The sequence below is a fragment of the Hypomesus nipponensis genome, chromosome 23, assembly GCF_054491055.1.
Source record: "Hypomesus nipponensis isolate SF chromosome 23, ASM5449105v1, whole genome shotgun sequence".
Taxonomy (NCBI): domain Eukaryota; kingdom Metazoa; phylum Chordata; class Actinopteri; order Osmeriformes; family Osmeridae; genus Hypomesus; species Hypomesus nipponensis.
In genome coordinates this window covers 11,339,669-11,363,546 of record NC_140383.1, presented here as the reverse complement: position 1 = coordinate 11,363,546, position 23,878 = coordinate 11,339,669, and the positions used below count along the sequence as shown (strand labels likewise).

Here is a 23,878-nt window from a genome sequence, read left to right as displayed (position 1 = left end):
GAGTTTAGGTATCAATGAGTTGGAGGAGAGTGGGCTCCAGGTCAGCTCCATAAAGTGAGTCAATCTTGAAATTATGTGACAATTTGGGTGCAGTTTCATATGTAAAACTGCATGTGAGCGTTAATTGGTCACAGGTTTAGACACTGATCAACATGATCTATGCATACATTATGCTTTCATATGCATTAATAAATAGACGTGCATTTGGCAGTGAGCGAGATCAGTCAGGATCCCTTGCATCTTCACCATCTTCTGTATCTGTGGGTGGACTGATGTCGTGTCAGCAGATACAGTAGAGTGTATCAAAAGTAAAGTGGAGTGCAAAGTAGAGATTGTATATCCGCATTGGTTTCGACGTGCAGGGTGCTTTGACGATTGGAGGATCGGGTCAGGAAGCAGATCATCGTTGGTGGTACTCCTCAGAGTCTCTCATCAATGCTGTCATCGGAGGAGGATGATGACACTGACGCAGTCTGAGAGAGGGACAGCAAGAGCACCGTGGTCAAAACGGCAACTTGCACGTGCGATGACACGGCAGTGTAAACAAGCTCTACAAACATTAGACAGGCATAAGAAGAATCTTTGGCGCGTCTCCCCCTCACCCTTCCACGTGTCTGCACTGGCGGAGTGTCTGGTCGAGCCGCTTTCGTCTCCTCCTCTTCTCGGACCTCCCGGACGTCGGGGCTGGGGGAGGGAGGCGAAGCAGGCGCGGCTGGAGACGGCGAGGAGACCGGGGGGGGCGTGGAGGCAGGAGCAGGGGGCTGGGAAGAGACGGCCAGGTCACGGGCTTTCAGCTGGTCGTAGGTTTTCTTGTCAGCCACCAGGAGCTCAAGGACGCTGCCACTCGTCCTGATGAGTTGCACCACCTCCTCGTGGTCGCTCCTCTCCACGTTCACGCCGTTGACCTCGATCACTATGTCCTCATCCTCTAGACCCGCCCTATCGGCTGTTCCACCGGGCACCACCTGACACACAGCAACCAATGAGCTAGGGAAAGTACATGCCTCCTTCATTACTGCCTTGTATCTTACAGCAGGACTGATAGATCGATTATGCACTTTCCCACACGTGTATGCTAGTATCTATCGTGTCTGTTGCTGTTATAAGTAACCTGAGAAAGTTGGGTTGGGTCTCATTCATCACTTTACACATTGTGTCTGTCTCTGTCTCTGTCTTTCTCTGTCTTTCTCTGTCTTTCTCTCTCTCTCTCTCTCTCTCTCTCTCTCTCTCTCTCTCTCTCTCTCTCTCTCTCTCTCTCTCTCTCTCTCTCTCTCTCTCTCTCTCTCTCTCTCTCTCTCTCTCTCTCTCTCTCTCTCTCTCTCTCTCTCTCTCTCTCTCTCTCTCTCTCTCTCTCTCTCTCTCTCTCTCTCTCTCTCTCTCTCTCTCTCTCTCTCTCTCTCTCTCTCTCTCTCTCTCTCTCTCTCTCTCTCTCTCTCTCTCTCTCTCTCTCTCTCTCTCTCTCTCTGTACGTGTCCCAGGTCTGTCATACCTCTTTTATGTACTGTCCACCGACTCCCTGGATCCCATTGAGGTGGAAACCGTATCCAGCTGAGGTCTTCTCCATCCTGCACAGTTTAGGCTTCACCTCCGCCTTCTCTACCACTGCTGGGATCACAACGGCGGTGGCAGGGGAAGGTGCTCTGGCAGGAGTGGGCATAGTGAGTGCGTCTGGGTAGCTGGGTGGTAGGAGGGACTCCCTCGACTCTTCCCAGAAGAGGAGAGGGGACACGCCCCCCTGTGGAGAACGGTGTCATATCAGTCCCGGATATGCACAAACATCCAACTTGCTAGCATGCTGAGAATGTATTTCGTAGTTAGCTATGACATTAGACCAATTGTATTTCAGTCAGCTAACTCACCAGCTTGTACATTCTGTCCGTTTCGGCATCTACCACTAGGAGGCAGCTCTTGTTTCCGCATTTCTTAATCATCTCCACCACCTCCTCATGGCTGCAACTGTCCACTTTTTGTCCCTCCACAGCAACCAGCCTGTCCATCTCTTTAAGTCCAGCCCTCTCTGCTGGACTTTCTCTATCTATGGCCTTGATGTAGTGGCCTGAATAACAAACAGGGGACATGAAACAACACGTTTTTCCATCTATTGTTGAAATATCTACACAATACACATGCACTCTCACACACACATTCATACACACCTTTCATTTTTGGCTCCACTGTAAGGAAGTATCCGTAGCCCTCAGGTCCTTTGGTCAAGTCAGCAATACGAGGTTTCAGAGGGAGGTGCTTGATAGTGGCTAGTCCTGCCCCTACCGCAATGCGTTTGTTCTTGTAGTACCTGTTAATCAATCAACAAATCAAGCAGATCAATCCATTTCACCTGTTGTATGAAGATAAAAAATAAGCAAGCTGTTACTGTACCTGTCAGTGTCTTCGTCTACCAATAGGAACAGAATGCTGCTGCCGGCTGTCTTGATCTTCTCCACCATGGCTTCATGAGTGGCACTCTCTAAGTTTTCCCCATTGATCTCCACAATACGGTCTCTGACCATGACTCCCGCCTTCTCGGCCACGCCGCCTGGGGTGACGTCTGTCATAAAAATGCCCTGCTCAGCTAGAAGCAGAGCGGGAGATGAAGTAGAATGGTAGAGGTAAGGCTCCAGGCAGACTCAGCATCTGAAATTGCATACTTTACCTTATATAGTATGTCTGTCAAAGATCTAGTATATTCCCCCAATGCCAGAAATTCCCAGGATGACACACTACATCTGGTTACATGCCACCGTATGCAAGCCAGGCTTTTCAGGTTTCTCAATGGTACTTTCAATGGTACTCAATGATACTCAATGGTACTTTCAATGGTACTCAATGATACTCAATGGTACTTTCAATGGTACTCAATGATACTCAATGGTACTTTCAATGGTACTCAATGGTACTCTCAATGGTAGACTGTTACAGATCTGTCTGCACAAGTTTAAAGCACAATAATAATAACTGAAACAAATCACATTTCATGGATACTGCCAGCAACAATACACACCAAGTAAGCTGAGTTGTAAAATCCACTAAAACGAAAAAGTTTAAATATGGGGTTTGACACATATTGTAAGTTCTTCATTGACGTTTTCATGCCCGTACATGTTAGAACTAAGGCAGAAATAGCATTGGCATAGACAATCGGTTTCGTCCTTGCTTGATCGGGTGATCTGATTTGGTTGTGTGCAATCTCTTATCTGCCATGCCCAGTCCAACTTCAGCGATAACTGGAAAGATATCTCTGTATCTGCGATCATATGATTTGTGAACTCTTGTTTTAGGGAACTATAAAGTCAGCCCCCAAGCTCTCCCCTCCCAGTCTCCTTTTCTCCCCTCCCTACTTACTTCTGGCTGAGAGCAGAGAGAAGCCGTAGCCCACGGAGGTCTTCACCAGGTAGCAGAGTTTGGGCTTGGGTGTCGGCCCTGCCACCCCGTTCATGGCAGGCTGGCTCTGGTTCTGGTTCTGAGGGGGTCGGGGTTGAGGGTCTGACAGGTCCACCCCATCTGCCTTGGCCTTCTGATAGGAGTCGGCGTCTAGAACATGGAAGGTGACTGACGCTCCACTCTCTTTCACCATGTCCACCACCTGGCCGCCCAAAACACACACACACAAACATAGAAGCCAGATTTGGTTGGGACAGAGCGTGGAGCCTGTAATGGAAAAAAGTGACGGACTACAAGGGTTACATTTCCACACGAGACTAGACCTTATCAGGACCACTCCCTGGCGATAATCACCTGGGAGTGTGTCAACGTGTCCACATAGGTTCCATTGACCCGGAGGACGCGGTCTCCGTCTCTTAGCCCCGACAGCTCAGCGGGCCCACCCATCTCCAGGCTCCGGATCAGGTGGCCATCCTCGCCTTGCTCCACCCTCAAGAAGAAGCCGAAGCTTTGTCCTTGAGGCTTGGTGAGAGCGATAACCTTGGGCTTGTACCCAGCCATGTCCTGACCAACAAAGGGGAGGGTCAGAGACTGAGACTTACCGGCATGTAAAAGAACACACTATCTTATTTTTCTTCCCCACATGGACATATACTCTAGTACAGAACGCCCTCCCTCTTTTTCCCTCCCTCGCACACAGACAGGAACACACACATCTTTTCCATAGACGCCCTAGCTGTATAACCAGACGGAGCTCATCATGTAATTGTGTTCAAGGCTGGTATCATCACACTGATATGTGGCTGGCCTAACATCTGGCTTATTGACCTTATAAACCTCAGATACTAGTGGAGAGTTGAAGATAAACACAGATCACAAATCAGTGATACACTGTAAATGGGCGTGGTCAGCCAAAGCCCTGACACTGTTTGACTTAATTCTGGGATAAACAAATGTTTCTGCAGATGATTATACAGTAGGTGAATTAGTCAATCCTAAAACGCCCTCTCTCAGTGTCTCTTCTGCTTCCAACATTCCCAGATGGGATGATCCATGAGACATGTTTAGTGAGCAAAGCAAAGTGCTGATGGTCAGGGACACACAAACACCCTGGGCAGACAGCGGTCCTGTCGCAGTTTAATGGTTAACGCCTGCAGGGGCAGCTAAAGGTGCGAAGGCTTCTTCAAGAGGATTGTCTGAACTTTGAGCTTCCAATAAAGAATGTCAGCATGACAATCTTTATAGTACTCCTCTATCAACAGAGACACAAGGGCATGGCAAGTGCCCAGTGTGATGCAGTGAAATAAATAACCAGTAATGAACAATTGGACCACAAATCAATGTATCTTTCTCTCCATGTTTTTAATAAAAAAGACTGTGTTGACAATTTGTTCACTAATTCAAAGTCGACATCGTAAAATGTCTTGGACTCTGCTCTGTGTCTAATGTGTCTAGTGTCCTAGATTACAACATTGTACCTATAGTGTCGTACGGAGTAGACATCACAGACCATTGTGATATTCTGGGATTCATTCTTCTCAACAGTTTCTTCCTTCTATATATGTTCTATATATCACCAATCTCAGATATTTCTCCCTTTGCTAGTCCTATGATACTATTGACCTGATATAGCCAAAAAAACGGCCATGGAAAGCAACAAAAGGAGTCTACAGTAGATTTTGTCCTAGCCTGTGAACAATCCCTGCACTCGTGGATACGTTTACCATTTAAGGTAGCCATCAAATTACCAATAACAGAATGGGCCATCTAGTGTGTCATAAACTTGATGCATTGATGATTCATGATGGCACACGGACATTAAAACACAATGCTACATGTTACACGCAAAGGCCTTTGTAATATTGTTTTGCAGGAAACGTAACAGAAGTTCACTCACCTGCTCCTTTTGTCTCTGTCTTAGTCCCAAAGGAGGAGGTCACTTGTTCCATATACACATAAGTACACAGATCCTCCCTCCCACTTCTCTCTCCACACTCATACTTTCCTCCCTCTCCATCTCCCACTGTCACCTCCCCTCTCTTTCTCTTCCACACTTCTCTCACCTTCTCTCTCTGCAGGACTTTGACGGACCAAAGGTGAACCTAAAGGCTGAGTTATTTAACTGTGTCTCGTGGCAGTGAGGGTGTATGTTCAAAGTGGCAATGATCAACACCAGGTGTTCCTTATAAAATAAATATCTGACCTGTCATTCTGTTGTGTCCATAGGTATACTAAGGTTTGGTCTGCACTTCTTCTACAAATCCCAAAATACTGTTAATATCTCCATAGTGTGACAACATACCACAAAGATCTTTGGCACTAACTGACAATGCAATTAACCTGCCAAAGGCAAAATAATATACACAGCAGTTTTTTCTTTACATATCCCTTAAAATAGCATACATGATCATGTTCTCACACCTCATTGTATGACAAGGTTTGCAGCTTTGCTGTTTAGCCCCCAATAATAAGAAAATGCAGAAACACTGAAGGTGGCTTCGCTCCTTGGCCCCCAAATATACAGTACCAGTCAAAAGTTTGGACACATTTTCCCATGTGTCCAAACTTTTGACTGGTACTGTAGCTGCAAGAAGCGGTGAGGAGGCCAAACAGTCTTGCAGGTCAAAGCACACAAAACATTTAGGGACATCCTCAGAATAGAGTTCCGGGCACATGTACCAAGTTTTGTGTGAATGCGTCAAAGATTTGCTGAGATGCCAGCTATGGCACCCAGACACCATTCAGTTCTTAGAGACCTTGTTTTCACATAATGTTATGCTGTTGTTGCCAACATGTAATCAAACTAAAACCAACCCCTGCATTCAGTTTAGATGTTGAATGTTTCTCTTCAAGTCTGATGAGAACCGATATGTCTGTGCTAAGCATTCATTCAACTTAGGGTGAAATCTCCTTGCGACTTGGAGTCTATATTTTTTACACAAACATACACACGCACACACATGATTGAGGCGCAGGTGTGTGTCCTCTGGGTAAACAGTTCCGAGACAGACAGGTATCCTATACCGAGGTCTCTCTTGGTAAGTCCTCACCTATGTCCTCGAGCTGTGTTTTGACTGTGTGATAAAGCAGAACTGGAGGGTAGGGGGAGGGAACATGTGTGTTAGAGAGACCGAGAGAAATATGGAGATGGAATGTGTGTGAAGTCGAGTTTTGGAGCTGGCAAGACAGAGAGGCACAGGGGCAGCTTGAGACATAAATAAAATGTGTAGGGTGTGTACGTTTGTGTGTGTATGTGTTTGTTGAGATGTGAAATAAAGAGAAAGAGATGGACTAACCATGCATTCACTTGACGTGTATGCGCAAGAGACGGATAGATTGAGAAAAAATAGAGGAAGTGACCCCCTACTGTTTACCAGTGAATCTCGATCAAAAAAGTATTTAGGCTGTGGGTGATATAGCCTGTGTGCGTACTAAGGCATACCTGTTAAATGTTTTTTTTTTGTGGTGGGCCTTTATCGGCGTTAACGTGCTGCGTTAACGTGAGACTCTTATCAGGCGCTAAAAAAATATCGCCGTTGATCCATGGGCGTCAGCAGCATTTTGAAAGTGGGGGGGACACATTTTGCCGGGGGGTATTTTTAAAGATGTAGATGCAATTTCCCTCATTCTGGTGCATTTACCACAACTATTACTACCATAGTTGTTATACATATTCTGAGGGGCTGGACATTTAAATATTTTGAAAACTAAACACCCCAATAAGCAATGGGACATCTTCAACTACCTGTCACCTTTCAGCACTCACCTCAGAAACAGAGCTGTCTCCACTGCCGCTGCATGCTGCCCCTGCCTCTGACTCACTCTCAACCACCTAGGCTATATCGGGAGACATGGAGATGCATTGAGCATTCTTTCATATTGATAATTGACATAAGCTTAATGTAGATTGTTCATATAAAGATTTCTGAGATGTAAATCATGTTATCAGCGTATCAAATTCACAATTGGTATAGGTTTAGAAGCCTAATAATTATGTAGGCTGCATAAAAAATGTGCATCTCCCTAAAGCATGACTGGGCAGTTCAGAAATGGTCAAATGTTCAAACCTGTAGTATTTTCCACAGATCACATCCTTAGGATTTAAGCTTTCAGAAAATGCATGGGTTAGGTGGTTGAATCAGTTTCCTTAAATGGCACAGCCCAAAAAAGTATCAGCCATATACTCCATTTACCAATACCGGATTTATTATGCATGAGAAGCATACTAATATGGAGAGAAGGACGTGTCTCTTGTCTCACTAGATAACATCTTGAGGGTATAAGCTTTCCGAGGATATATGGTTTTAATGGTTGAATCAGTTTTGCCTTTATGTTACAGACTAAGTAGTAATGAAATGCTACGAATTGCCAAAATTACAAGTTGAGCAACCTTGTTAAATTTGGAATTCTGAAATAAAGCTTTTTTTCTTTCTTCTTTTTTTCCCTGTCGTTAGAAAAACTAAAGGTTAACTCCAGATTAGCTCACGATTATTATAGCAATAAAAAAACACCAGCAATTTATTTTGTAGCTACTTGGAAAAAAACATCCTTGTCATCTCTTTCTGCCTGAAACAGACGCCTAGGTCTGAACACGGCCAAGTTACATTGCGGCGACGCCCATGCGTTATTCTAAAAATTGGGTTGGGAGCTTCGTCTACACTACAAGCTATGATGACTTTCACCTTGATATTTTAGCGCGGATGTTTACCCTGCCAAATTGCACTGTCGGGGGCGAGAACGAGTCTTTGAACCTGTGTGTATGCTTTGTGTATGAAATTACCACATCAAACGTGACGTGTTACTGTAACATGGATGCAGAAACCGCCGGGTTTGCTTCAGGGGAAATTTATTTTTATGAAGCTTTCCAATGGAAACCTAGACAAGAAGGTTGTTTGCACTTTGTGCGATGCGGAATTAGTTTACTGTAGGAGTTCTTCCATTCTCAAATACCACCTAAACGCAAAGCATCCCTTAACTAATGCAAAAGATGCCGGGCCAAGCACTGATGTAGAGCAGGGGAAAAGTCGTCGTCAAACTACTATGTTTGGGTGCAACCGAGGGAATCCTGTCAGCACTAGCTCTATCAGCCAAGCTAATTAATCTCCTCTCTCACCTGGCTTGAGAAACCCGTTCTCAAAGACTTACTTTTAGTCATTATTTGGGTAGCACACATATTCTGAATGCCTTTGGCGGAATTCAAATGAGCCATTTTAATCTAGATTAATCTAGATTAATTTCAAGATTACAGTAAAATTAATCTAGATTTCAAAAATTAATCTATGCCCACCGCAACTTTTTTTCTTCATTTGAACTTAACTTTGTTCTGATGTGTTCATGGAGGCCTGGTTTAAGAAAATTGACCTTTGATACCAGACATCCCAGGGGGGGAAGCCACCTCCCTGAAATGAGTCTCTGCAGGTTGGGATGTATGTGATGTGCTCATGTGGCGCAATAGACTTGTACAAAATCGGCCTTTAGTGTTGTAAAATAACTTTAAATAAACCTTAAATAAGTAATTTTGTATTGAATTGGTCTAGCTTTTATATAGCATCACAGTTTCTGAGATGAAAATGTAAATGCACAATGGACCTAGCCTGGTCCTAACCAGACCCTCATACATCTCATTTGTACAGAGGGTCTGGGGTCTCTCCATTGACAAACGTTAACTTCCTTGAAGGCGGGTCCTCTGTTGAAGTTTAAAACTATTGGATCCGCCCAGAGCCACTCTGATTTGCCATAACCAATCGCAAGCGTTCGCCTTAGCCAACTCCTTCACCACTACTGTAACAGAGCTAGCTGCCGTAGCTGGAAAATCAAACTTTTCCCGAACCCCGTGGGGAGAAGGGCCACAACATCATGGCCACCAACAAAATTCAGCAAGGAATGTTCTTGCTCTGGCTTTAACCTATGGATATTTGGCAGCGTTGCTGCCACAACCGCAGAATAGTTTCGCTCACATCTTTCTCCGCCGCCATTACTGAACTACTCAAACTAGTGCACGACATTAACGTCATCGTTCTCAGCCACTCCCTCTGTTCGCTGATTGGACCTACAAAAAATGTGTTTCTAGAAACCGACTTCAGAGCCTAGCTCCCAGACCTAGTACAGAAGCAAAATCCAAATTGAGCGGAAGTAGGTAGGAGGGCAGAGCCAGGCTACAATTTACCCCGCACTGGGGGCAAGTTGTGCCACAAGACCACTTTTTTTAGAAAGCTATATTTCTTAAATACTATATTTCAGATCCAAAGTGATTGTTTCCAGGGATGCACCACATCCTGAAATATATGTAGCCTACATATTTTAGTTGGAAGCATTAGTGTCATGGCCTCGCTTTAAAGTCACTTTAAGTAAAAGGGGCAATTGACTGCAAAACCGATTTTACCTTGTCATAGTTGAACAATGACAGTTCGGTGGGTAAAATGAACATGCCGTGAATATCAAAGTCCATTGACACCTCTTCTTATTCAAATCTCCAAAAGAAAAAATGTGGCTGTAAAACGCTAGCTTTTCAACAAAGCTACCGGTCCTACGTAGGACCGGGGACCGCCCTTTTTGGCTCTGGTCTGTATCTTTGTCACGCCCCCGAATTTACATCCAGACCAGCCCGATCGAGGTAGCGTCTATCTCTGATACTAGTTTAGCTGCGCGCTGCTCTGTAATCTACTTATAAGGAATTACAAAGAAGAACGTTTTGAATTATAACAAGGATATTGAAAATGGACCACGGTAGTAAATGCTGTGTTCCAGGCTGTACAGGGAAGGCTAACACTCACAGTCTTCCCAAGGAGCCAAACATTCAACAGGCATGGCTGCTGTTGTCTTATGAGAAGATCCTGGCGAAGTTCGACACTCAATCATTCATTTGCTCTGAACATTTCACCCAAGACAGTTTTGACAACCTTGGACGATTGCAAGCAGGATTTGCTAGGAAGCTGAACCTGAAAGAGGTGCTGTTCCGACCGTATGTTCATTGCAACCGCAAGCTATAAGGACAGTAGGCCTATGATGTTGTGTTAACAGTTATTAGCAATGCTAACGTTTCCTATAGCATACCAGGTAGAATGCTAAATAGCCTAAGTTTCTACACACATCAAATGACTCTAGCTAGACTAGCTGTACCAGTCGGCATTAGAAGGGAGCTTCCGAAAAATAGCCAGAAAACGAAGAGCAGTCTGGCTTATTGCCACCGCCTGTCTAGATAATCTATTTGAAAGAACTGGAAGGCAGGTGCTTGATATAGGATACGTTAGCATTGCTACTGTTACTAGTAACACCTACTAGGTGACCTAGACTGTAGGCATGTAAACAAGATTAGAGCATAGGTAGAATGTGTGATAATTTAGCCTAGTTTATTGGCAATGGGGCTAACGTTGATTCATGTTCCTGACTGTGTTTCATTCAAATAAATAACCTGTGTAATGTAAATCTACAATTCACGATGCATGTTTGTCCAGATCTTGGTCATGTTATTTTTCAGCAAGTTATTTAGAGCTAGCTAGCTAACTGAAGCCGAGTAGAATCAGGATATGGTTTGCTAAACTGTAGCCTAACGTTCTACCCACCCAATTCAATCCAGTTTCCTTCAACAACAGAAGTGGAAACAAGTAATGTTATAATTTCAAATGATATATAGTAAATCTGTTGAAAACAGTGTTGTGTAGACACAATAGATTTATTTGCGCGTTTTTATTTCAAGTCTCCAACTTCGGTGTTTCAGCGAGTGCTGCTGTTGGCCGTGTTGCGTTTTTGTTCGCCAGCTTCACTCGTTGAAAACCAACCAATCAGCGCACAGCTTATCTAAATATTAATGATCACACCATAAAAAGAGAAAAGCTAGTGTTTTTTTCCCGGGAACATTTTAGAGGATCTGTCAGTGGGCATACAACAGCACCCGGGCCATTTTCAACCCAACCAATGTTACATACCGGAGACCTTAAGGAACAGTGTGAAATACCCCCCCAAAATTGCCCCTTTAAGTAAAAACTGGCACAACTCACCCCACTCTCCCCTACATATCTATTTAACAACACTAAAAACATTACAAGAATGTGAGGCATAAAAAACCATAGGTCTAGGCTACTGTCTGTGTGACCATGTGACAAAGCGGGTTTGGCTGTTTAGGTCGCTGCCAGTGCAGCCCTACAAAAAGGGGGCATGCATTTACTCTCACTTGGCCCATGCCTTGACCAGTGGATTGTTTTGGTAATTTGCTAGAAGGCAGGCTACCGCAAAAAGCTACTTACTGTAATAATACTGCCAGCAATGGTTAGGGATAACTGTCAAAAGTTAGTTTTCTTTGATGCCTTATTGCTCGCTCTCTATCCTTAGTGCGATGGTGACCAGCATTTCATCGTGAGACAGCTGTAATTTTTGGGTCAGAAATGAAACTTGCTACATAAAGGCAGGCAACTGTAGATTATCAAGTCCTTGCTCCTTGTTCTCATTCAGCTCAGGTAAATCAGCGATTTGCAGTTCCCTTTTGTGCTCATCCCTTGTTAGTATCCGCGAGCACGTTTCCTGGCAACTTTTCTTGACATAAACAAATAAATGGGGTGCTAGTTTAACCATTTCGGATTGTTTTCAAACTTAGCAAAAATCTGAAAAATTATTCTATGAAAAAGCTAGTAGTATGAGCAAGGTTCGAGAATCAAACCACAATTATTGGGGGAGATAGTCAGGATAGGAGTCGGGTAGCAAATCGGAAATGCAATACAAGGGGCGATGGGTGTGGGTCTGTGTGCTATTTATGGATTGCTTGAGCACCCTTAAAAATAATCTAAAATTGCCATTGGTCTTTAGTCTGCTTTGCCAATCACGTCGGCATATCTTCGTGTATTAAACTGTGTTCTTACTCAACACCAGGGGGCGCTGCCGTAACATTTTAATCGACCCGTAATTCATAACTTTCTTTCCCAAGAATAGCTTCGTTTGGCACTCCCCCTCCCCTCTAGACCTATGGCCAATACTATTACCCCCCCCCCCCCTTTCTCGTATATACCCCCGCCGCTTTGCTCTCCACGCTCAGATAATCCTTTCTGTAAGGTGTCCCCTATCCCACCTTTCCTGGCGGCCGCAGGGTTTCCCTGAAGTAGCTTACCCGGGTGTGTTCTGGACCAAGCGAACCAAGGCATTGCCAAAACAAACAAACGTAAATCCAATTTTAAAAGGGTGCACTGGGTTAGATAGACGAAATCGGTTTTTAGATGTGGTTGGAGAACTTGTGATGGACTACAGCTGTTTGGTGGCAGTCGTCTCTGACTTGACCACAGCGCAGCCTCGACCAGAACCTAGAATGCACCTTTTGGACCGCACTTCATCACCGGCAGCATGGATTTACTGAGGTTGAACGAAACCGATGCGCTCGACAGCGCGGGAGCTCCAAGTGGTGCGCAACTGAACGTTTTCGTGAACGGCAGTCTAAAGGAGAGAAATATCACCACCTGTGACAATGCGACCATAGCCCCCAGACCTCAACCTGTAAAGCTTGCTCAAAAAGGTAAAGTGACACCGGACCATTAGGCTACAAAAAAAGAAAAAACACATTGATGACACACCAGACTTTAAAACGGGCTTACAGTGCTGCGCGTTAAGACTGATCCCTTTGTGAACCGTTCTTATGCAACTTTAAAGTGCTATCAATGTATGCGCCTTTTTAGAATAGCCCACCGATTAATTTATCCTAACGATTTTCAGGCATTTCATTCAGACCAGCGCCTGTTGCATAAACTCACTAATCACAATGTGGCCAGCTCATACATTATCAATCGGTTTATTTGGCCACTTTCACCAATAGTTAAAGCCTAGCCCATTCCTACCATTTTCTATAAACACTTCTGGATGGTGGAAGTCTGCATTGCTATATGTTTAAATGTTTATTTGTCTGTTACACTGTGTTTTTCTCTGAATTCCTCACGCGCACGTGTGTATATTGCCACGCTGGGATATACATACATTTGAAGAGACAGTTAATTATATTATATTCTGTCTTGCATATGCAGTGAACAACTATACTGACAGGCAGCAATATAGATGATAATGAACTGTGGCTTATTTGAAAAACAAGCACCTGAGCAGGTAGGAAACCGGTTTAGAGAAATGATTTAGTTGTAGTAAGCAGCATAACAACATCTATACCAGTTATGATCAGACCAGAGGGATGGATAGAACATGACTGCTTTTGAAATATAACTTGATGGTTGTGAAGATTCAAGATAATTCTAATCTTAATTATTGAACCCATATTATTGTTTTTGTGGAGACTTTGTTGATTTCAGTGGGCCAATGTATTTAGTTCGGGGGACCATTCTTATAACTATGCTCTGTCATTTTCTATTGTGTGTCTGTTACTGCGTGCCTGTGTGTGTCTGCGTGGCTGTGTGTGTGTGTGTGTGTGCCTTTTTGTGTGTGTGTGTGTGTGTGAGAGAGATTGTAACGGCAGCAGTTAGTGCCGTTAGGGCAGAGGGGAGTCTCTGATTAGGCTCTTCACTGCCCCATCACACACTCTATATTTAGCATCTCCAGTAGTGATGCCATTCAGTGTGTTAGTAACAAACAGCACACACAAACCATGCTTACAAAGATACACACACATACACACACTCACAGAAAGAGACTAAGAGATATGAGGAATGTCTGGTAATATGGCTGAACATCCTCATCAGTCCAAACATCCAAACATTTGCTTAGTCTCTCATTCATCACTTCACACATTGCCTCTCTCTCTCTCTCTCTCTCTCTCTCTCTCTCTCTCTCTCTCTCTCTCTCTCTCTGTGTCCCTTTCTCTCTTATGCAACCCTGCAACATTCTGAAACAGCCTGAGCAAGACAATGCTGGCTAAATCTCTTCTCAAGCTTCCCTCTTTCCACATACTGCTGTCATACAGCCCAGCTACTGTGCAATGTATTGCTTCTACACTACAAAGACATGAGTATTTACCGTACATTCATCTTTCTGATAACAGTCACAAATGATCCATGAAGTCAAGACACTCCTATTTTAATTTGACCATGAATTGATAACCATAGACATGGAAATAGTTTTGACTTTGGCATAGTGGATGTTTCTGGGGGAAGCACTACATACAGTATTAGCTAGCAATATACAATATGAGGCAGGGAGCATGGATAGTAACATGCAGACAACATGGGGGAGATGGGGATGTTGGAGGGCAGCAGCAGCACAATAATACAACACCCGGGAGTGAGTGTAGGAGTATCCGTGTGGCACTATATAGCCGCTTTATCGGACGTGCCCCGACGAGCTTGAGGCAGGCTACAACACAGTTGTAGTTGATGAGCGGAATGACGCAGCTGCCTGAGTGCCATGCCTGAACTAGGCTTTGCTCATTAAGTCCAATTGATGGTACGGAAGTTCTATTTTAATTAAAGTAAGACCAATTCCAATCTTTCTCACTGCAGTGTCTGGAGCATTGGGACTCTGGTCATAGATGGTGTTAGAGCCATTTTGAGATTCATTGTCTATTCTCTAGCCGTTGTTGAGAGAGGGGAGGGAATGAGAAAATAGTCAGAGAAATGACAGACAGACAGACAGACAGACAGACAGACAGGTACGGGTGGGTAACACTGTGGCTTAGTGATGTATGACATTTACAGTGTTAGATTAGCCATTAGTTATGACATTTACCCATAACCCATTTCCACTAGAATGCCCCACAGTCAGTTCCAACTGGCATCTGAACTCCCCTTCTGGAGTGTTTGTGCGTCTTTGTGTGTGTATTTAGGGGTTGGTGTGTGGAACGTCTTGGGTGTGGTAGATGTTTTTGAAAGACAATATGAACCCTTAAATATGCACGGTGCGCCGCTTGCTGGACCTTAATTGACCAATTTACTGAACTCACTGTCGAGTTGAGGATTGCTTTAGCTTCACCAGGTGTTCCTGTTTAGTCCACTTATCTATCTTTACTATATTAAAACCTAGGTTGTTCAAATAGTTCATCCAGCCCTCTGAAATTGGCTTATTAAATATTAAATAGAAGCAGCAGGATCAGAAGAACCAAGCTGAGTGAATGTTCCTTTATGTAAATGAATACCTCTGAGAAATCTGAATTATTTATTAAATGTATTTAGCTATTGAGTTACATTTTTTTTTCTCTTTTTTTTCTCAGGCACTACCTTAGAAACTAGAGGCTATTTTTTATTTCTTCACACCAACCACAAAAAAGCACTAAACTTGTAGTCCAATTGATGGTACGGAAGTTCTATTTTAATTAAAGTAAGACCAATTCCAATCTTTCTCACTGCAGTGTCTGGAGCAGTGGGTCTGTGGTCATAGATAGTGTTAGAGCCATTTTGAGTTTTACTGTCTATTCTCTAGCAGTTGTTGAGAGAGGGGAGGGAATGAGAAAATAGTCAGAGAAATGACAGACAGACAGACAGACAGGTACGGGTGGGTAACGCTGTGGCTTAGTGATGTATGACATTTACAGTGTTAGATTAGCCATTAGTTATGACATTTACCCATAACCCATTTCCACTAGAATGCCCCACTTGTTTGTGAGTACAATACAAACAATTCTTGCAAAACATCTTTTGTGCATCAGTAGTAAACACAAACCATCAAAATAACTGATAGTATAATGGGATAGCAAACAAGGTGAAAACCTTTTTTCCCTTCCCAGAACCACTATGGTTTACCACAATCATGTTCTTTTATTTCTAACACAAATGTTTTATTTTTCTTCTACTGCACTTTTGTGTTTTGCAACATTTTGCCCTGCATACAGAAAAATCAAAGCTACAAGTGTTTTTCATTTATATTATCAATGCATAATTGGTGCTTTGTGTGCCCCATTCAAATGATGGTTTGTGTGAAAAACGTTTTTAAATGACTTTGAAGAGTTTTGCAGTAATTGTTTGCTTTTACAATAGATATACAATGCTTTCCTGGTTTGGCATGAGGTTTTGTGGTTAGTGTGTAGAGCTTTAGAAACATGTTGTATATTTTAGTGCCTTAGTAATCACACAAAACTGTAAATACAGCATTTTAGATGAAGGAGAGAGCCATTAGCCATAGACATTTCTATCCTCTCCAGCATGCAGCGGTTCCAGCAGGGCTGATACAACTAGATGTGTTTAGGGAGTTATAACCACTCCCTGCACAGCCTCACAGCACACGGCACTGCTAATTGGCTTCGATTAGGCTGAGACCTTGGTAAAATATTTCATTAGGGAGAGAAAAAATGGGCAGATGGTTTAGAGGGAGAGAGAGTGAGAGAAAGACAAAGAAAGAGCTTATTTGGTTTGATACATTGCATCTTCCATCACTTGAGTACATATGTGTAACCATCCCCCTCATCTTTCTCTCTCTCTCTCTCTCTCTCTCTCTCTCTCTCTCTCTCTCTCTCTCTCTATATATATATATATATATATATATATATATATATATATATATATATATATATATATATGATATAGTGATGGAAGATGTCTCTATCACACAAACAAACCCCCACACATGCAGTATTTAACACTTAAGAAGAATTTCTTAACCTTCTAACAAGTAAACACGGCAGAGGGGCAGCCAGCTGCACCTATCTGATATGAGGAGGAGTGTGTCTGTAAGACAGAGAGAGAGAGAGACAGAGAAAAAGAGAGACAGTAAAGGAGAAAAAACATTGGACCAGACTGCTTCTGCCTCTTTCAAAGGGATGGAGACATTTTTGTTTCTGCACGGACTTCTGCTGCGGACTTTCTGTAAGCCCTCTGAAGTTTTGACCTCTGAATCTGTGGTATCAGCCTCATACACCTGGTGGGAGAGCGCAGAGATAGACTCTTCTTTCGAGCGTCTGTCCTCAGCATGGAGCGGTTCCTCTGTGTCTGAGCTCACGCAAGGGGAGATAGACGGAACTAGAGAGGGAGGCAGAGAAAGATGGAGGCGATGGGGGCGGGCAAGCCAGAGATGGATGGAGAGAACGGAGACAAATCGTTTGGCCAGTGTTCTGGTCTGAACACCGGTTGATACAGCCCAGAGGAAGTGAAACAGAAGATTGGAAGAACAGGAAGAAGAGGGAGATGAGAAGAAATGAGGACGGAGATCGAAAGAACAAGATACCGAGATAGAGATAGTACATGGAGGAGGAAGACTGAGAATGCACAGAACCAAAGTAAACAGAGATTCCAGAACAGAGGACAAGTAGAGAGAAAGATTAAACACAACAAGGCATCCGCAATCCTTTGGCCATGGTCACCATAGAAAACCTGCTTTAGAGCAATCTTAGAGAAACACAGTCATCGTTGGAGGTGTTTCTAAAGATGATTGGCAGGTGGAGGGAGCATGAGCTCTAACAGGATTAGGGTTAGCCCATACCTGCAGTCCAGTCCTTCCTCTCCTGAACCCTTCCTGGAGTTCATCTAATTCCAAGGCCTGGATAGGTATAAGCAATAATGTGAGATTAAGTTGGTCACCCAGTGATAATGTGATTAAGTGATAAAGAGCACTGTAGCCCAGTGACATGTCAACAATCCTCCATATTTGCTTCCCGTTATGATTTAAGTAGCTATAATTTGTAGCCTGCCTGCAGCCCAACTTAGCCCCGCCCACAAAAAAATGTGGTCGGGAAGTTGGGTCTGGAGGGGCTCGATTGTGGAAAAACTATATCCTAACAGGAGCTGTTCGGACCAATTAAATTGTCAGGGCGGGCTTTATACAATGATGGACATATGATCAACAGTCACGCAAACAACAACGTCACCAAAGAGCGCTTGGGTTGAATTTGTTTTCAACAAACAACATATTACGTTGCTCTGATTGGTTGTAGGTCTATTCAATTGAGCGAAGAGGCATTTGTTTTACGAGCTCGGTTGACACACGCCCCCTAGTCACAGCCCAACGGAAAGTTTTCAGATTCATATTCTGACTAGAATTATGAGTATAACAACGTCAGGCTATATCATTTGGGTTCTCCAAGTCAGTCCTGGTAAGAGATCCTGCTCTCCGCTTCCTTGGCAGGGAGAGTAGAGGTGCTCTTGCCCTGGTGCAGATAACGGCAAGCATTAAATCATCCTTGAGTAGCACGGAATGATGGATCTGTCATGCAGAAAAACAATGTATTGTTTCTAGAAGTCATTAAATTGTTTTTCAGACCAGAGGAATCATCCCAGGGCAACCTTTAAAGGGTCAGTGATGTCCCCCACTAACAGAAAGACAATTTCTCTTTATCTGTCTCTTTCTCTCCCTTCGTAAGGAATGGAGAAATTCCCTAGACATAAAGTGGCATCAAAGTATCCGTCTTGATTTTTTTGGTTCTTTGCACATGCTTCCACAAATGAAGAACATATCTTCCGATCCCTATATTAAGAGAAGCTCTACCACTGTTCCTCAAGATTGGCTTTTAATGGCAAACACGTTAACAAGCAAAATGTTAAGGTATCAAACAAAACAGTTGTCTGACTAACCTGCACTGATGTTGCTACAGATGAGGCTATAACAGAGTGAGAAACTTGTGCAAATTGTTTTATAATTGAAACAGGGAAACATCTTTACCTCTCCTTTCTTTTTTCGTTCTTTCTTTCTTTCTTTTTTTCTTTCTTTCTTTCTTTCTTTCTTTCTTTCTTTCTTTCTTTCTTTCTTTCTTTCTTTCTTTCTTTCTTTCTTTCTTTCTTTCTTTCTGTCTTTCTCTGTCTTTCTCTCCCTCTCTCCTCCTTTCCATCTCCCTTTTCTTCTTTTTTTCTTCTTTCTTTTTTCTTTGTCACTATGTCTTTCTCCTTTTCTCTCCCCCCCTTTATTTATACCCCTCTACTCCATCTTGCTCTCTCTCCCTCTCTCAGGAGTTAAACTGCTGTCCCGAAGAGGCCACCGAGGGGGTCGATGTAGACACAGTCCTAGTATTGATCCGAATGTAAAACAGTCATGATTAATCTCTTAATCAAATCAAATAGACCTCTCAACAAGCCAACTCGGCTCATCCCTCCGTCTCTCATCCCTTTATTTCAGATCTGCTCGGCTCAGCTGGACACCCGCATGGCAAACAAAGCGTCAGGGTTGGCATGATGTATCAGAGATTGAATGGTTGAAATGTGCTAATCTCTTGCTCTTTTTGACCCCTCCACCCACCCCTCCCCAGAGTTGCGTATCCTGCTCTACTCAGTCATCTTCCTCATCAGTGTGCTGGGGAACCTCCTCATCATCATGGTCCTAACGGTCAACAAGCGCATGCGCACCGTCACAAACTCCTTCCTGCTGTCCCTGGCTCTCAGCGACCTGATGATGGCGCTGTTCTGCATGCCCTTCTCCCTAATCCCCAGCATCCTGCAGGACTTCATCTTCGGAGCAGCCATGTGCAAGATAGTGGCCTATCTGATGGGTGAGTCAGGGGTGGAGAAGGGGGGAGTATATGGAGGAGAGGAGAGCCATGATGGTTCACCCACCTAAATGTAGTCAAGGGGCGATATATATTTTCTACTCTTTCTGTTCTGTCCGAACATGGAATGCAAAGTAGTCGAGAAAGCAGAAACAGATGAAAGCAAGCCGTTTCAGTATATCAATAGTTTCAAGCTTTCCTGCACTCATAAATGAAACCCTACACTCGACGATCTGAGATGAGATTGAAACCAGTTTCTTTTTTGCAATGATTGGAAAAAAGAGAGTGACAAGCTAAGATGAAATGGATGTGCAGAGAGAGAAATGAAAGAGAGTTGGCGAGGCAAGTAGCACGGGATGGAGAGACAAAGGCGAAGAGAGAAAGAGAGCGATGGTGTGCGAAGGATGGGAGGGAGGAACGGCCGGAGCAGGAGGCTATGGGAAGGGAGAGTGGTAGAGATCTAGGTAGGGAGGGGAGAGTAGGGGATCTCGAGGGACAGAGGAGAAGGTTACTGGTGGATCCAAGGGGTGGCAAGAAACTAATTGCCATCCCCATATTAAAATACATATTTATTTCCATGATGGTACATTTCCTTACATTATATTCACATTAATTATTATTGGCATCATTCAAACTACAATGTATATATAACTTATGGTGGCATAGAGTGATGAAATCTGTGGAAGGAAGGAAAAGATGGAAGGCTGTGGGCAAGGAGGTGAATAAACAGGAGAGGTAGGTAGCAGGCGTGAGCTTGGGAGAGTGTGAGGCCCTGGAGGGGTTAGGGGCTCAGGAGAGGGTGGGGGATGTTGACCGACATTTGTTTGCTTCAGCTGACCATTCTCAGTTGCTTCCACAGGCCCAGAAACAGTAGAACATTAGCATCAACTGCATGTGTGTACAGCATACACACATGCAGTTGATGCTAATGTTCTTGCAGTAGGACCTGGATCAGATTAATTTCCCTTGTGTCAGCTGGGGGGGTGGGGTGGCTCGGGCAGAGTTGATCAGACAGTCAGGCCAATGACATTTCCTCAAACAACACCACACCCTGATTACCATCTCTGCTCCCTCCCTCCCTCCCTCCCTCCCTCCCTCCCTCCCTCCCTCCCTCCCTCCCTCCCTCCCTCCCTCCCTCCCTCCCTCCCTCCCTCCCTCCCTCCCTCCCTCCCTCCCTCCCTCCCTCCCTCCCTCCCTCCCTCCCTCCCTCCCTCCCTCCCTCCCTCCCTCCCTCCCTCCCTCCCTCCCTCCCCCCCTCCCCCCTCCCTCCCTCTCTTCCCACCCAAGAAAATTCACACTGTGGAAGCATGTCATTTGTCATTTTCTTACCCACAATGCATCTCATTCGCATCCTGTCTCTCCACAGGCATATCCGTCAGCATCTCCACCTTTAGCCTTGTTGCCATTGCGATTGAACGCTATAGCGCCATCTGTAACCCCCTGAAGTCGCGGGCATGGCAGACGCGTTCCCATGCCAACCGTGTCATTGCGACCACGTGGGTGCTGTCTTTTGTCATCATGGTACCCTACCCCGTGTTCAGCTCTCTACAGAGCCATGTCAGACTGGACAACACCACAGCACATGCCTGCAGACACACCTGGCCTCATAGCCGTGTGGAACAGACCTGGTGAGACGGTGTGTGTATCAATCTCTGTTATTGTGTGTATCAATCTGTGTGTGTGTGTGTGTGGTTTACTCTTGTTGTGTATCTATCTGTGCGTGTCTCTGATATCATCCATCCGGTATGAGAATTTTGTGAATCTTTCATCAACTACAAGTGCCTGTTTTCCCAGGTACATCCTGTTGCTGCTGGTTCTGTTTGTGATCCCGGGCCTGGTGATGATTGTGGCATATGGCCTCATCTCCAGAGAACTCTACCGAGGAATCCACTTTGAGATGGGACAAACGCAAAAAAACTCCGGTATAACCCTGGTCACATGTGTATGTGTGTGTGTGTGTGTGTGTGTGTGTGTGCGCAGTACACTTGTGTTTGACCAACCTCGTTATGTGTGTGTTTGACACAACCTTGGTATGTGTGTGTTTGAGTGTGTACGTGTGGTTCCATTTGTGATGTTCTCATCTGCTGAAATATGTTTGGTGTTGCACAATTAAAATGTGCGATTGGCTGACAGCTTTAGGCTTTTATATCTGTCCAGTCCGAAATGAGAGAGAGAGAAAGAGAGAGAGGATGAGGAAAGAGAAAGGCACAATGAGGGAGAAAGGGATGACAGCAGTGTAATTATTGAACTCTTTTATTTTATTTTTTGATTTTGTCCCGCTTCGGAAATAGCTGTCTTCAACCCAGGTTGATTAGAGCTAATCATGTTTCCTTCGACCACAAACCTCAATTTCCTGCTCTACGTGCTCAGTGCTGCTGTCCTATACCCATAACTATATTTAATCAGGATGGGTAAAGGTATGAGGACAGCTCCCGCTCACAGACCAAATGGGGTTTAAGTAGCCAAAGCAGAAAGGTTCATTGAGGTTAATTAATAAACACAGCCATTTCCCCTGTGGTCCTAATAGCCTGCTCTGTTAGCTGTGTCACTGCTGTGGCTATTAAGGTGAGCTGAGTGTTTATACCTGCGCTTTACATTAGCTGTGTAATCTGGTTCTTAACCACTTGGGTTGACGGGCAGCAATCATAAGAAACCGGAAAGGACTATTACAGTCCCAGCATGCAAACACGATGTCAACAAAAAGATGCGTGTGTACGTGTACAACATTAAGATTAAGATGCATTTCTCAGGGCTGTGTTCTTTGATATTTCTTAGAACTAAGGCAGGGTTCATGTGGCCAGAGCTACAGTAGATAATATCCTCCCATGCTAGCCCAGTAGGCTCCGTAACGCCTGTCACCTTTACACGGACCCACCCGATAGCCCAGGGGTCTGCTTTACCTAGAAGTGAACTTCTGTCTCACCGTTACCCCTGACTCCACAGATGTCAAGAACGGCCTGACCTCTTCCGTATCAAGTGGCAATGACGATGGAGACGGTTGCTATGTTCAGGTGTCCAAGCAACCACACTCCGTGGAGATGTCGACTCTCACATCCTCAGCCAGAGCCGGGGGTGTGGCCGGAGGGAGCGGGGCGAAGGTGGAGCGCGCGCGCAGTAACACATCGGAGGCCAAGCTCCAGGCCAAGAAGCGAGTAATTCGCATGCTGGTGGTGATCGTGGTGTTGTTCTTCTTGTGCTGGATGCCCATCTACTGCGTCAACACCTGGAAGGCCTTCGACTCGCGGTCTGCCCAGAACGCCCTCTCCGGGGCTCCCATCTCCTTCATCCACCTGCTGTCCTACACGTCGGCCTGCGTCAACCCCATCATCTACTGCTTCATGAACACACGCTTCCGCAAGGCCCTGCTCTCCACCTTCTCCTGCTGCCAATCGCTGTGTCGCCGCCGGAAACGCCGGGGACTGCGGGAGGCCGAGGAGGACGCCATGGCGATGGGGGTGTCCATGTCCAAGTTCAGCTACACTACTGTCAGCACCATGGCGACATGCTGAGGGATGGAGGTGGCCGCTGGGGCGGGGGCGGGGGAGGGAATGGGATTGGTGTCCTGCAAGGAAATGGGGTGTGTGTGGGAGTAGGGACAGGTGGGCAGTCTGGTGTTTGTGAGGGTTTTATTGGGTAAGAGGTGGGTAAGAGTTGACTAAGGGTTGGGTTATGGTTGATTAAGGCTTGGGTGGGCCGGTGAGATGTGAGGGGGGTTCTTTGAGCAGTGGGGTTCCTTGTGCAGTTTAGGGTGGCTAAGGTGAGTTGCAGAAGCAGTAGCAGTGATTCCATTTGCTTCGTTTTTTCTGTCTGTGTGCCGAACATGTCGTGAGCTTCTGTGTTATTGGTGATGGATTCCTGCTGTGGACTACAAGTGCCTGCATGTCAATGAGCTCAGTGTCCTCCTGTGGTTTCCTGTGTAAATATGTGTGCTGTGGACCGTGTCAGTTCCCTGTTGTGGATTACGTTAAACTTCATATGTGTTCAGCTACAGGTCTGTGGGACTGAGTTGTGGGGTTCACTAATAAGAGGAGTATGTGCTTTGGGAGTAAGTCTTCTCTTATATGCCCTGCTCTACTGTATTCTGCTCCTCCGCACTGTTCTGCTTTATTGTAAACGGGGACTTGTAGGATAGAGGTGGACTCTGTGTTTGTGTTTTCTCGCTTCTAAAGCGATGTGTTT

General features: G+C 44.8%; 2 protein-coding genes across 2 annotated transcripts; one reads left to right on the top strand and one right to left on the bottom strand.

The window, feature by feature from the left end:
• Positions 1-8: 8 nt before the first annotated feature.
• On the bottom strand, positions 9-5,297 carry pdzk1 (PDZ domain containing 1). Its single transcript, XM_084689156.1, has 9 exons — positions 5,279-5,297; positions 3,736-3,945; positions 3,343-3,583; positions 2,380-2,572; positions 2,157-2,296; positions 1,860-2,056; positions 1,490-1,735; positions 603-965; positions 9-473 (listed from the first exon to the last, which is right to left on the bottom strand). Exons 2-9 carry the CDS (start codon positions 3,940-3,942, stop codon positions 420-422), a joined length of 1,641 nt encoding a protein of 546 aa, XP_084545282.1. The 5' UTR covers positions 3,943-3,945; positions 5,279-5,297; the 3' UTR covers positions 9-419.
• A 7,411-nt stretch (positions 5,298-12,708) lies between these two features.
• cckbrb (cholecystokinin B receptor b) lies at positions 12,709-23,208 on the top strand. The gene is made up of 5 exons (XM_084689118.1): positions 12,709-12,877; positions 19,463-19,702; positions 21,066-21,327; positions 21,494-21,621; positions 22,643-23,208. Exons 1-5 carry the CDS (start codon positions 12,709-12,711, stop codon positions 23,206-23,208), a joined length of 1,365 nt encoding a protein of 454 aa, XP_084545244.1.
• Positions 23,209-23,878: the final 670 nt, after the last annotated feature.